Source organism: Artibeus jamaicensis, unplaced genomic scaffold, assembly GCF_021234435.1.
Source record: "Artibeus jamaicensis isolate MK-2021 breed Jamaican fruit bat unplaced genomic scaffold, CSHL_Jam_final contig_519, whole genome shotgun sequence".
NCBI lineage: Eukaryota > Metazoa > Chordata > Mammalia > Chiroptera > Phyllostomidae > Artibeus > Artibeus jamaicensis.
In genome coordinates, this window is record NW_026521871.1 from 24,812,378 (window position 1) to 24,827,419 (window position 15,042).

The 15,042-nt window shown below is 51.9% G+C and overlaps 1 protein-coding gene across 1 annotated transcript in view; it reads right to left on the bottom strand.

Moving 5' to 3' along the window:
• The window catches only part of ESYT3 (extended synaptotagmin 3), a 59,553-nt gene extending 46,030 nt beyond the window's left edge, over positions 1–13,523 (bottom strand). Inside the window, exon 1 of the mRNA XM_037139428.2 lies at positions 12,910–13,523. Within this exon, the coding sequence (XP_036995323.2) occupies positions 12,910–13,245 (336 nt within the window). The 5' untranslated portion in view covers positions 13,246–13,523. The remainder of the gene's footprint in view (positions 1–12,909) is intronic.
• Positions 13,524–15,042: the final 1,519 nt, after the last annotated feature.

Sequence of the window (15,042 nt, forward strand, 5' to 3'; positions counted from 1 at the left end):
AGTAGCATAGACAGTAGGTAGAAAATAGACAGGGGGAGGGCAAGAATAATATGGGAAACATAGAAACTAAAGAACTTGTGACACATGGACATAAACTAAAGGGGAGGGAATGGTGGGTGAGGGGGTGTGCAGGGTGGAGGGGAATGAAAGGGGGGAAATAGGGCAATTGTAATGGCATAATAAAATATATTTTAAAAAAAGAAACTATCTGATCCATGAAGCTCGGGGCATCTTACCAGTAAAACCATCTTCTCCTGAGGCTTTTGGGGGTGGTAAATACCACTTTTTTTTTAGTGGTTAGTGGTGTGTTCAAGGTCTCTTTATTGCTTATTGTGGTAATTTTGGCATTTATATCATTCTAGAAATGTATTTCATCTAGGTTTTCAAGTCTAATGATGTATACTTGTTTATAATATTTTATTATTTTTAATCTGTTATATCCATATTTATTCCTTTTGACTCCATATTTTATTTTCATCCTTTCTGTTTTTTGGATATAATCAAACTTTGACAAAAATTTTGCATATTATATTAATCTTTTCAGAAAACTTTAGTTGGTGTTCATAATTTTCTGTCCCCCTTTCCTTTATCATTTCCTTCTTTCTTTGATCCAAATCTGTTGCTCTGCGTGAGGTGCCTGATCGCCTGGCCGCTGCCACGCACCTGAAACCAACGCAAAATCACACTGAATGGAGAGTGCAACTCAGAACACAAATCTGTTGTTTTTATGTTTTGAGTTGAACTTTATGAATCTTAGTGCTGAATACTGTTATAAATTCCCCTACAATGTCTAACCTAGTGTTTTCATTGTTATTCCAGTCTCCGCTTCTTTGGTAATTTCCACATGACTTCCCTTTAAACAATGATTTTTTTTAATAGTAGTGTTTTCAAATATGAGATTTCTATAGCTACCTATTCATTGTTGTTTTCTAATGTCACATCTTTGTGGTCTAAAACAGCCTGTAGGGGGACAAGTCATTGGAATGTGCTGGTCATGCCTCTGTGGCTGTAGTCCATGATTCATTGCTCTGTTCCATGTATGATCAAGTTATTAATCATGTCCCTTTAATATTCCTTATCCTTGCTTGCTCTTTGTCTACATGAGTTTTCATTTCCAGAGAGGAGCGTATTAAAACTTCCAGGCTCAACCGCTGATTTATCTCCTTCTTCATGCTGCTTGTCAGTTGTTGCTATATATACTGCATAATATATAAGGCCATGGTTATTATATCTTCTTAATAATGGCTACTCTTGAGAATGTAACATCTTTGTCTTTGAAGCACATTTGAGTTATATTCTGTTTTGTCTAATATGAAAATCACTGCTCCAGCTCTCTGTTTCAAAGGTGCCCAGTTGTATCTTTTCCAACCCTATTTCCAACCCCTTTGAGCTCATGTCATCTCATGTCAGTTAACACTCCCCTTAATCTCATATGAGATTATAAAAAATAATAAGCTGGAGAAACAAGCTTGCCCATTTTATACCTCAAACCTTTGGAATGTTAGAACAGGGCAAAATCATCTTTGGGCTGGGCCCCAAGTAACATTATACCCCCTGAAAACTGTTTGCAAAGATAACAAGAAAGGAGCTAGTATGATCAGACCAATGACTATTAGACTAAAAGTTAAAAACAGTTTGAAACTAGTGTCACTGTGTTTATTTATTTGCATCAATAGAAATGCCTTCCTTCTATTTTTTATTTTTATTTTTATTTAGTTATTTTTCAAGTACAGTTTTCTGTTTATTTCTCCCATCCCAGCCCACCCCCCAGACCAGTGCTCCCCACCTCCCTCCCATTTCCGCCCCCTTAGTTATTGTCCCTGTGTCCTTCATACTTGCTCCTCTAAATCCCTCCCAATTTTTCCCCTTAAATTCCCTTCCCTCTCCCCTCTGGTCACTGTCCCCCTGTTCTCTATTTCAGTGTATTTGTTTTTATTTTGCTTGCTTGTCTGTTTTGTTGTTTAGCTTCCTGTTAATGGTGAGATCATATGGTATTTGTCTTTCACTCCCTGGCTTATTTCACTCAACATAATGCTTTCCAGTTCCATCCATGTTGTTGGCCTATTCATGGTGCATTTAAAATGTAACCTCTGTCCACCTCAGTTTTCCCATCCATAAGGCAGGTATAGTACTGCCAGCTCTACAGAGTTCCTAGCTGGGCACCCTCCCTGACTCAGAGTGAATGCTCCAGAGGGGTGCCTTCTGGCAGGTACATGCCAAGAACAAAGTCACCTGGGCTGTGCGTCTATTTCTGCCTGACCCAAACGAAGCCCAGCAAACTCTCTACTGAGTCTCTTGGTGCCTGCAGCCCTGCCCTTTGGAAGACCGCTGAGACAGGAGAATAGAAAGTGGGAAATCTGCCCTGGGTGGTGTGGCTCAGTGGACCTAGTGTTGTCCTGTGAACCAAAGAGTTGCCAGTTCGATTTCCAGTCAGGTCCCTGGTGGGGGTATGTGAGAGGCAACCAACTGTTGTATCTCACACATCGCTATTTCTCTCACTTTTTTTCTCCTTCCCTTCCCCTCTATACACACACACATACACACACATACATACATACACATGCATATACACATACATACACAGGAACGGGAAAAGGATGATACAGAGAGAGTGGTTGAGGACACAGAGGCAGCATCAGAGTTGATTGCTGCTTCCCTGGCCTCCGCTGACTGGCTGAGGGAGCTGTACTCCAGACCAAGACAGCCACGCACTGTTTGGGCCCAGTGCCTGTGAGGTGTCCACAGAAAGTCTGCCCGAGGCGGGAGGGCTCCATGGTGAGGTGCAGCAAAGGCACCCAGTCAGGGCCTCTCTGTCTTGTGTCTTTCCCTCACTTGGCAAATAAAGGGAAGGCAGAAAAAGAAGTGGCTCGCAGCCGGACTGTCACCTCCAGTCATGGCTCTTCTGTTCCAGCCCCCCACGATGTGGGGGTATCTGGGACCAGCCAGGGGAAGACAGCCACACCACCTGGCAGTGCAAAGGGCTGGACCAGGCAGTGCTTCTCAAACTTTCTGCACAAAAACACCACCTGGGGCGCCCTAAAAGCCTGGATTCTTGGTAAGGGCCCTCAGAAGTTTTGGTTCAGGAGGACTGGGGCCTGGTCCTGGAAACTTGCATCTTTAAGCAGCTACCCAGCTCATTCTGAGGGTGGGAGAGGAGTGAGTACACAGGGCTCCTGGCTGGAGGGCTGGCTCCGGCCCTGGATGAAGGTGGCCCCTGTGCCCCTGGGGCTCCTGACTAGGGCTCCGAAGTCCCAGGATGGGTCTCCAGCTGTCACTCCTGGGAGAACACTACTTTCTTGCCAGCAATCTATGGACCTCAATTCTTCTACAAAAGGAGTAGCATTTGTGCCACTAGAAGCAAGGGAATGGGGGTTGAAGAGCTAGCAGGCAGAAAAAACCCACATCATGACTCTGCTGCCCTTCCCCGTAAAAGCTGAGTCATTACCCACAACCTCCCCCCACCCCCACCCCATGGTGCTTTCTGGAGCCAGGCAGCAGGAGTAGGAAGTATACTGGGGCCTGAGGACCAGGGTCTGGTCCTGACTCACTTCCTTCAGCCTCAGCTTTCCCGCTGACAGTTAATCCCTGGGCTGCCCAGATCTAGGATTGAGAGAGATAATGGATGCAAATCCACTTCTAAATGGAGACGAATTCAGCACTTCTCTCAAGGTTCCTCCAGTGGGACATGAACGCTATCCTGACTGATATATTACAGGTGTGAGCTTGTCCCCAGAGAAAGCCTGGAAATTGCCAAGTCCACAGTCAAGTTGCTAGGATCTCCAACACCTGCTAGTGCCCCTGCAGTCTCCCCCGGGGCAGCTTCAATGAACGGGGGAGCTGTCAGCCCACCCGAGGCCTCCCTACACTCACACACCTCTCTCTGCTCTCAGTGTGCTTGGGCCCCAGCCTCCTGGACGGGGTGGGCTCCTGCTTCAATGGCAGCGTGTTCGGACGTTGGCATGGGAGTGGCAGCAGTGAGCACTTAGAGCAGAGGCAGACTCTAGAGCAAACTCCAGGCTCAGCTGGAGTCCCAGGCCAGCAGAGGCCACCAGGGAGGCCCCCGTGGATCTTTAGGCGGTCATCTGTTTATTTCTTTTACTCATTTAGGAAAAATGACTCCAGAGTGAAGCCAGAGTGACAGTGGCTTTGCACTGGGGCAGAGGCCCGGGCAGGGCCCACAGGTGGGTTGGACTGGGGAGGCCTGGTGGGGGCTCCAGCCCTCAGGCCCCCTGGGCAGCGTCGGGGGGCAGAGGATGGACGGCTGCACTCAAAGGTTCTGTCGCTAGGGGAATCCTGCTCCTTCACAGGCACAGTAGCTCCTTCTGGCCACATGCAGACACACAGACTCAGACATACAGACATACTCACAGAGACACGCGGACACCTACAGATGCACACACGGCTAGAGAGACGTTCACAGAATCACACGTACACACTCCCCTGTTCTGGGGGAAGGAAGAGCCCCACGGCCCTCCCCTGCTCCTACGGACATTCTAACACACACCTGCTGACTCCGACTGGTGCTGCCGGCATCCGCCCAGGTTCAGAGGGCGGGGAGAGCCCTCGTCTGGGGTGCCCCGCAGGAATGCCTCGCACAGGGAGGCCACGCTGGACCCCAGGCGGGCTCCTGTCTTCCTGAGAGAGCAGTTCCTCTTCCTCCACAGACAGTCCCTCGATTTCACTCCCTGTTCTCCTGATCAAGCTCGGCCTTCTGTTCTTCTTTTCTCTATTCTTGAGAGGTAAACATTCAACCATAAAAACTGCTTTTAAATCCGCCTACTCTTCTGTTTGAAATCACCCCAACAGGGCTTTGAGGGGAAAGTACTACTTTGCCAACTTGAAATTCTCTCCAGTGCTGTTCTGGAATCGACACTCCCTAATGACACACCCAGCCCACAAACTGGCCTGAGTCGCCTGGACCCAGCAGGGGGACAACTGAGTGGATAGCAGCCCAAAGGTTGCCATCGGAGACACGAACACTGGTGCCTGGAGCCTCCTGTCACCTTTGCTGAGGCATAAGGGCATGGAGCTGTCCACGGTCATTTTGTCGAGGACACCTGACTACAAGGGTAAACTGCCAGACAGTTCAATGATTCAGTTAGCTTTGCTATTGCCTAGAAGTTAACAAACTTATCCTCTTGTATATCGAACCACTAGAAGACCAAAAATAATAATAGTACGCAATGCTGATAAGGCCGCAGTGAAGTGGGAACAAGAATCTTTAAAATGTTCATAAGCTTTGACACATCAATTTAACGAGTAGGAATCGATAGTAAGGAGCATGAGAAACATGAAGTAAGACTTATACAGGGACATTGACGGCAGCATTTTTGGTGAGAGCCTGCTAAGTACTGGGCACCGAGCTGGGAGCTGAAGGCACAACAATGAACAAGAAATGTGCCTTGTCTTGAAAGGGCATTCGGTCTGGAGGGAAAGTCAGTCCCCAAAAGAGGCGGGTGCAAGTCAGCGTGGGAAGTGCGGTGATACAGACATGCTCAGCGTACTGTGGGGACCTAAGAAGGGTCCTCCAGCAGGTGTCTGAACTGGGACTTGAAGGAGGAGGCAAGGGAACTAGACTGGCAGACCAGAAAGAGAACTTCCAGACAGACAGAGAAAACGCCACCCACCTCAGCTTGCCACGCGAACACGGCAACCCTGGAAATACCTGCAATCATCAGCGTTAGAGAGATGGCTAAGCAGCACATGGTATAGTCATGTTAAGGACGTCATACTCCTCACACGTTTTTGGAGAAGATGTTCTCCATAATATGTTAAACATCAAATGTGAAGAAAAGGGTACACCTTTTGAAAGCTGCTTTCGTATACACCTTCTACATGATGGGAGTACACTCAGATACAACACCCCTTTGGATGGAGGGATTGTAAATGCTCATTCTAATTTTTCCTTTTAGGCCATTTCCAAATATCCTATAATGGGAACATTTGTACTTTTATAACCAGAAAGACTATATTTTGAATCAGTTGATAACCAGTTACTTTAAAAAGTATACGCAATAGAGGCAAAGCAATGGAGTGGGCGATTCCAGGATCTTAAAATATCCTACATCCTAGAGAAGTCCCTTGGCTTTTTCCTCTGCCTGTTTGAGGACTCGTGACTCCTGGCACTCTCGGAGAGGACTTCTGAGGCAGGACCGTGCACCCTGCACCCCTATGGAGCTCGGGTTTGCAGGAGCCGGGCCCTGACTCCCGGTGTGGTGGGAGGGAGTCCGTCCCAGACCCTTGGCTCGAAATGACAAGGTATGTAAGAGAATGGGGCTTTGTCCCTCTCACAGTTCCCATGGGAAGGCATCTTAACTTTTCTCCGCTATTTGCAGTACGTGAGGAGGAGGAAGAAGGAAATCGGTTACCCCAAGCACGTGTGAACACTTTGGAGCTACAAGCTCTAGGTCTCCTGAGATTTAAAAACCCCTAGAACTCTGCCAGACGTGATGCCGCATGGAGGGGGGTGGGGCCGGGAGGGGGAAGGGAAGGCTGGGCCCCGGCTCCTTCAGGCAGCTTTGCTGTGGCCCCGCAACCATCAGGAGCCAGCCCACACCTCCCGGTGGCTACCCCAAAGTCACTGGGGACATTTCCACAGAAGTGCTGTCATAGCTCTGGCCCAGGAGGCAGGAGGCCAGAGGCCAATGGAAGCTGGAGATCAGCTCTCCACACTGGACAGGGGACCACAACAGGGAGAAGGACAGGGGCTGTCCCACCTTTGGCCCCAATCCTCACCCACCAGGTAACCTCTCAATTCTCAGGTCCTCAGACACTTGGCTTAGAGAAAAGGTTGCCATGGACACCGCTGCCCCAGAAAGATTCAGCTTCTTAAAATTAAGCATTGGGCAGCTGCAAGTGAGTTTGGGTATCAGGCCTTACCATCCAGAATCTGCTCACCCAGGATGAGATCATGAGCTCCAGTGGCCCAACCTATGGGAAACTTTGGGCCCAGAACCCCAAACCCCTACTGCAGCCAGGGACACCAAAGTGCCACTTGCTCAGGGGAGACTGACTACCTGGGCCACTTCCAGCTGGTTAGGTGCCCTCCCCCCGGCTTCCGCAGAGCCTTGCACCACTGCCCTACAAGACTAATCACCCTGTGTCAGAAAAGGCTGTTCCCGAGGCTCCGAATCTCATTTAACCTCTGGGTTCCTCCAGGGCGGGAATCTGTGTCACCCATGCTGTGGGCCAGCCTGTGGAACTGCCTCTGACGCCCCGCAGGCCTTGGATGGATGTTTGCCCACTGAGTAAAGGATGCCTCAGATCCCTGTGCTGGGCCTGGAGGGAGGGAGGCCCACGTTCTCTCCCTCTCTTACCCAATGCTGGCCCAGGATGTAAGTCCATGAAGCATCACTAAGACATGGGGCAGAGACCCAGAGGCATGACCCAAACCTGCCTTGCCTCTCGCTTCCTGAGGACAGGCCTGACTCCAAGCCATACGAGTGACCTCACAGGGCTTCGGGGACTTCATGGATAGGAAGTCCCCCAGTTCCAAGTGGCCCCCAACCAGTCCTGATGCTTAAAACCAGGTTCCGCACATTAGCTCCAAGAACTGAGCTTTGTAATCTAATTTGAGAGAGCCCGGCCTAGCCTGGAGCCGTCCTTGAATTTACTTCCCCTAATTAACAAAAGTCTCAGTACGGGCAAACTGTGAGAGCCTGGGCCCTAGAAGACTGGGGCTCCACCCATAGAAGGAATGCCAAACTCTCGGGAAAGGAAAGCACTCGACCCGGCCATCTGCCTGAATGGCTGCACAGAGTCTTCGAGGGACCAACCCAGAGGACCAGCATTCCAGAAGGCTCACCACTCTGGGGGAAGGTTTACCCTTCGGCCGTCATCCCTCGGATGCACCCAATCAGGTGGAGGGGAGGCAGAAAGGTGGGTCGCGCGGGCACTAGAGAAAAGCCACCTGGGGACTGATTAGTCATGGCAGACTCTTAGAGCTAAAAAGACTCTATAGGACCCCTTCTAAATCCTCAGCATTTCCAGAGAGAAATCAGAGACCCAGAAAAGACAGGGGACCTTGGCAAGGTCCCCAGTGAACGAGCATAGACTCCAAGTCCACACCTATAACATCACATCACTTCAGCCCACCGCGCCCCAGCAGATACACAAGGGTTCATTTGTCCCTAACAAGGCTGCCAACTGATCGCTATCAGCTGGCAGAAGAGTCAGCTTGGCCAGACCTGAGACCACAGGCAGACAAAATACCAATTTTTCTAATAGTTTTTTCCTCTCTCCACCTGGCCTTAGGCCCTCATCCCCCAAACGCCTCCCACCTGACCTGGAGCTAGGCAAGATTCTCATCAAACTGCCGTCCTCGTACTGGCCCACTCGTGGCAGGGGCAAGTAAATGTCTGATAGACAAAGCAATCAGCACCTGAGTGCTGGCCAAGGGCTTGCTGAGTGACCATCACTGCACGCAGTGAAGGGCCGTCCGCTGCCTGAGTCCAGGAGCGGGAGCATGGCCTGCAGAGCTTTCACTGGGGCCCTGCCATGGGAGGGTGGGGGGCAGAGAAGCAGCCAAGTCACCCCACAAGGGTCTTGAGGAGCTCAGCACACAGGGGAGCGGCACTGAAGATCAGAAGTGGTTTCCAGAGCACCGGAGGTGGAATCTGGGAACCCAGAGGACAGTCCCGGGACGCGCCCCTGCTTCACCAGCTCCAGTCACCCAGCTCCAAAGAGACACATTTGTTGCTCTGACACTTGGGAAAGAGGTTCACAGTAGGAAAAGGTGAAGTTAGGAGGCTTGGGAAATTGAGAATATAGCAACAGCCCCCACTTGTGCCTGGCTCCAAACAAGCAGCCTTTCAGCCACTCCACTCACCACCACTGCGTGTGGAAACAGCTGCAGACCCCTGCAGCCGGGGGAGGGGGGAGGCCCGCAGCCAGGGGAGGGGGGAGCCGGGTTTCAGCACCAAGGACTCCACGCCCTTCACTGTGCTGTCCCCACAGTCCCCAGCCCTGGCAGGGAGGGCTGACTGAGGCAGCTTTTAACTATTTTCAAAAACAGACAGTGAGCAGAGGGGAGAGGGGAGGGAATTTCAGGGGAAAAGGGGAAGGATTTACAGGAACTAGTATAAAGGACACATGGACAACAACTAAGGGGGGTGGAAATGGGAGGGAGGTGGGGAGCACTGGGGGGGGTGGGCTGGGATGGGAGTAAAAGACAGAAAACTGTACTTGAACAACAATTAAATTTAAAAATTTAAAAAAACAGACCTAAAAACTGTGTGCGAGGAACACTCACATGTAAACACGGCAGCTGCTTCTCTGTCCGGAGAACGAGCTGTGGAGGGACCCACCTTCTCTCTCTCTGTTCCCCAGCCACATTCATAAGACAAGGGGGCCACAGGTCCTTCACTCCCAACCCCTTTTAAGGCTGAAGAACCCCTTCCTTGAGCTGCATGTTCTATGGAAGGGAACCAGGGGAGGAGCGGAAGGGCTGTCTGAAATGACTAGAAGCAACTCCCTTTTACAGGTTTTTACAGGTGGGGTCAATGAGACCCAACAAGGGAAAACAACATCTAAGATCACCTGGAGGCAGCAGGTTGGAACACTGTGTGGCAAAGGCGTCTGACTGGACGGGAGCAGCGCTCGACTGAGTATTCACTGGGAACCGTCCTGGCGGAGGGAGAGTGGTGGCGTCTCTACTCAGCTCCACCTGGCCTTGGCCTCCACCCCTCCCGGGGACTGGTGTAAATCCAGCCCACCTGTGCTTTCCAAGCAGCAGGTGGGCTGGATACCCTCCCCCACTCCCCAGGTGCCGCTGTACAGGGATGACTCACACACAGTAGGAGGCCTGAGTGGGGTAGCCACACCCAGGGTCCTGGGGACCCTCAGTTTCTCTTCACTCTGCCAGCTCTAGGTTTGCCATGTGAATTTGTAAAAATATTTCTTGATGTCAAAGTAGGTCATAAGTCATTAATCTCACTTCCATGCAAGGGAATCAGTTCTCAAAACAGGCAAGCGGGCATGCTGAAAGGTGTGATGTAAGGATAAAGACCAGTGGGCTCCAAAGTTGTGGGCAAGGCTCACTGTCCCACCGTAGCCAGAGCCATGTCTCTCTCCACCTCCGTAAACAGTGTGTGTTCCCCGGGCGGTGGGGGGAAGGATGGAGATACTCAACTGCACAGGTCCCAGGTTTCCCACACCCTCTCCCAGCTTGTGAACCTTCACGGGCCAGGTCAGAAAGCCCACATTTACATCCAGGTTGCATGCTCTTCACAGGTGTTCACAGACAACCAGCCTCCCCAGACCTGCCTCTTATTCTGAGTCCCTAATCCCAGTAATGGGCACCCAGCTCCCCAAATGAGAAGGTGCCTGCAAGACCCCTGGATCCCTCCTTCACCATCCACTAGCGGCCACCAAACACCGGAGTCTCATCCCCTCCTCCGGGGACCACTACCAGCCTGCTGTCTCAAATCAACCTTTCAACTGGTCTCTCTCCTCCAGCTTCACCCCTCCCTCTGTGCTGCATTTACAGGACCTTTCCAAAACCTTTCACGGGCTCCTTGCAGTGTTGAGAATCAGGCCCAACCTCCACCCAGCCTGCACCTATCCCGAACACTTCAGCCAGACCAGACCACACCACGCTCCTTCACATACTGGGCACGCCACGTTCAAGCTGTGCCCCAGCCTTCTCCTGGTTAGGAGTCCAGTGCGGCACCACTGCCTCAGTCCAAACGGCCATCCAGGCCCTGGCCGGCATGGCAGCCAGGAGAGTCTGGAGACGCAGGCTGAGGCCAGGCCTTCCCAGGACTCTGCCCAGCAAGCAGGAGGCTGTGGTCTGGGGACAATCTGATATGGAAACCAGGCATGGTGTCCTTCACTCCAGGCCTGTGCCCCCTGACTAGACCCTGTTCAGACCCCTGACTGCAGCTTCACTGAGACCTCTCTGGCGGCTGGCTACCTGTTGTGTATCTGCCGCCTGCCCCAGACTGCCCTGTAGTTAGAAGAGACATCATCCCCTTCCTCTGTGTCCCAACATCCAGCTGGGTCAGGCCTGCCGTGTGGTTGATGGGATGGAAACCCAGGAGGTGCCTTTTGTATTCTGTCTTAGCTATCAGGCTGAGCACCCTGTTGGCTAGGGACAAGTAGTCCTGGGAGGAGGGTCTCATGCCCCAGTAAAAGCCAGAATAATTTCTATGGTGTCTGTATGCATCGGGATGGGGGAGGATGGCTGGGTGTCATGCCCCTACCAGATCTGATCTTGTCCCAATTTCAGAAATTCCACCTCCCTAATAGAAGGGGCAGAGAGATAAGCTGTCACTTCGTGAGGTCTCATGGGTCCACCCCTCATGGTCTGAGGCCACCATGGGGGTCTCAGCAAAGATCTGACAGGTGACATGGTTTCCTTCAACAGTGAGCAAGGAGTGTGGACAGATGGCCTGCCCTCTGGGCCCACGCAAAGCCCTGTAGAATCACCAGGATGACCAAGGTCTGGAGGAGACAGGTCCCAAACACTGACCCCATGGTCACTACTCTAGCGAAGTGGTCACCATGTCTTTATATTGCACACGCTTAGCAGTGGAAATCTTTGGCCCTCTCATCCTCAATATGTGTAAATCTATTTACAAAGATTTATAGTCAATCCGTATATTAAATATTGGTGTTATGGGCTGAATTGTGTCTCCTAAAACTCATATGTTGTGGTCCTCACCCCTAGCACCTTAGAATGTGACTGTATTTGGAAATAGGGTCTTTATAGGGGTGATTAAGTTAAAATGAACCCGATCTAGTGACCTGATGAGAGGAAATGTGGACACAGATGTGCACGCAGGGAGGACCACGTGAAGACAAAGGGGAAGACGGCCGGCCATCCACCAGCCAGGAGAGGCCTCACAGGAAACCAACGTTGCCAACATCTTGATCTTGATAAATTTGTTTTTAAGTCACCTTGTCTGTGGTATTTTATGTCAACACTGGCAAACTAATGCTGTAAGTCTTACAGGACTTTCTAACATTTTCTTCTCACCCTCTTTGGATGCTACCACCATGGACAGGTGTGAGGAACTGATGGCCTGGCTGATCAGACTCCTGGCCCCAAGCCAGAGGACATGAAGGGTCTGGCGGCCACTGGCCACCTCCTATTATGGGTCTGAGTCTATCTGGAAGAACTTAGAGAGGCTGGGAGCTCCCAGCACCCAGAGGGGTTGGTTTGCCACAGACCAGGGTGCCTTAGTCCCATCTGGGAATTGTTAAGTGGACCAGGTGATTCTCAGTACCCAAAGGGTGTAAGAAACCATAGTCCAGGCTATTCCAATCAAGGAGACAGGTTCGTAGCTGTGGAGGGCTGTAGAAGAAGTGTGAGGGCAGGTGAGTGCAGCCACACCCTCTTGAGCACCCCCACCAGGCAGAGGGTGGGAGAGAAGCCGTGACCCAGGCCCGCCGGCCTCTCCCAGCCCCTTCTCAGCCCCACTGCATCATTCCCATCTCTAGCCCTGTTCCCTCCCTCTGTCCTAGCTTCTGTGAGGCAACTGGTCTGCAGTTTCTGTCACTGTATTTGCCAATCAGTGTTGCGCGCCCCGCGTTCCTTCTTTGAATCAACAGGCGGGTAGGAAAGAAAGGAAAAAAAAGCCCTCTGCTCCCCCCGCGCCCCCCAACTCCGCAGTCCCAGACGCCCTTGTTTTTCTCCTGGGTGTGGTCCACCTGTGCCTTTTCTCCCAGGCTCTGGGCACCTAAATGAAATCTAGGTTTCCTCTCCCAGCGCAGGCGAACCAGAGGTGGGGATGAGACTGAGGGGCAGCGAGGGGCACAGTCACTGACCCCAGGGTATGTGAGCTGGATGCAGTGGGGGACCAGGTGTGGGGGTCACCGGGCTCCCGCCCTCCGGCGGAGCGCAGAGTCCTTCCGAACCTCCAAGGCCATCCACCCCATCTCAGACTCCACCCAGCTCGCCCGGCTCACCCAGGCTGGCAGGTGCTGGCCCAGCAGCTCGCGGCTGATGAATTGACGTTCATTTTCCAGGAATTCGAATGCGGCCGCAAGGCGCCCGAGCTTCCCACGGCGGTTCCTGCGCCACCACATCCACAGCAGGGCACCGAGCAGCAGCCAGGTTATGCTGAGCCCTACGTAGCCGGCCAGGTAGACGGGCACCAGGTAGAACAGGACGCGCGCCACGAAGGTGTAGAGCTCAGGCAGCAGCTGGCTGGACAGGCGTGGCTCGGGGCCCGGCGCTCGCTGCCTTCGGTGGGGGCCAGGGGCACCAGGAGCGCCAGGGGCGCAGGGATTCTCAGTTTGCATCTTGTCTCCCTCGGGTTGCCTTTTCCAAAAGCTTCACTTGGGTTCAGGTCCGCGGGCCCGGACGCCCGGGCACATCTGTCCTTCGAGGGCAAGTACAAGACCACCAAGCCGCACCTGCCCTGCGGGACTCGCTGTCGCCTTCCTGGCGCTCTGAGCTCTAGGTTTCCTGCAGGGCGCTCTCAGGGCGGGGCCTGGGAATGCACAGCTGGCAGTGCCTCTCAGCTCCAAGCCCCACACTGAGGCCGTCTCCGCCCCCAGGGGCAGGTCAAGGCTGAAGGGGGCGGGGTCAGGCCCTGGGGCGGGCGATTGGTACTAAAAATGGTACTGTTGTCTTGGGTGCTCTCGTACCTCCACGTCCCACATAGGCGTCAGCGGAGGGTGCAGTGGCAACACCCAATTAGAACCCTGGCTGAACCAGGTGCCGCCCCAGGAGGTATATGACTCAATGAGGCGTGCGGACAAATGTTTTGTCACAGATAAACATCACCTAAAACCTGTTTCCGACACCCAGTCTACAATATACACTCCCGTGTAAACTCTTTTGGGCATTCTAAGGCTCCCCCAGCCCCAGTGTGGGCCCTAGAGGCCTGTATCCCCTTTTCTAGTAACTATAAACCTTAGACCTAGTCCCCAGCCCAACCCCGCCGAGCTCAAGGACCCTCCTGTGACCAGAACAGCCTCTGCGTCCATGCTCCCCACCCTCTGCGCCGGTGTTATTTTGGATCTTCAGTCCTTGCATCATCAGACCAAGACTTTCCGAGGGCCAGGCCTGTCCTGCTCATCTCTGAGGCACCCAGCACCACAAACAATGGGTGAATTACGACAGAAATGATGAGCAAGCCCAAGGGAGCTCGAGGGTCAGTCCAGAAGCCCAGAGCTTCTATCTAATCCTTGTGAACAATCAGAGCAAGTGGAGGTCTGAATCTCCAAGTTCAGACAGTAAACCTCCAGGATAGCAAAGAATGAAGTTCTGTTGCTTTAAGTCACCCAGTTTGTGGTACTTTGTTTTGGCAGCCCTTGGAAACTAACACAGGCACCCAGAAAGTGTCAGGCACTCTTCTAGGCACAGGCGGTTCAGAGCGAACAGAATAGACAGGCTTTCTGCTCTCTCAGAGCTGCTACTAGGGGAAGACAGACCACAGACAGTCTAAGAACAAGAAAATAGCAGGTTAGGAAGAGAGCTATGGAGACAGTGCAGTAACTGGTGTGAGAGGCAGTGCCTGGTGTGGGGAAGAGGGCTGTTTCAGGGAGGACGATTTGGAAACGGCTCTCTGAGGAAGTCACATGTGAGTTGAGAGCTAAGTAAAAAAGAAGACTAAAAGTATATCTGCAATTTCATCTTTAAAGAATAACTTAATATCTCACAAAAGCATCTCTCCTTTGAAATAGTAAGACAAATAACCTCTGCTATGTAGATGTCACTAAGTCTACTCTTGCACTTCCTTGGGAGTCTAGAGTAATTTTCTTTGTGCCTGCTGTCTCTGCCAGTCTGGGAGTTCCTCAAGGGCAGCAGCTCTATCTGCTACATCTCGTGTTCTCAGTGCCTGGTGCAGAGTTTGACATGCAGGAGGGGGTGAGAGGTCACTGGGTAAGGGCGGGGTCTTTGTGATTCATTTGCCTGAGTGTAAATCTAGACCCAAGCACTTACTGACTCCAGAAAAAGTCCTTAGCTTCTCAGCAGTTCAGTTTCCTCATCTATAAAACAGAGATCAGAGTAATACTTCAATCATAGGATAGTTATGAGGATTAAGCAAGACACTGTGTGTATAAAGCTGTATAGCCAGATGGGGAAGTTGC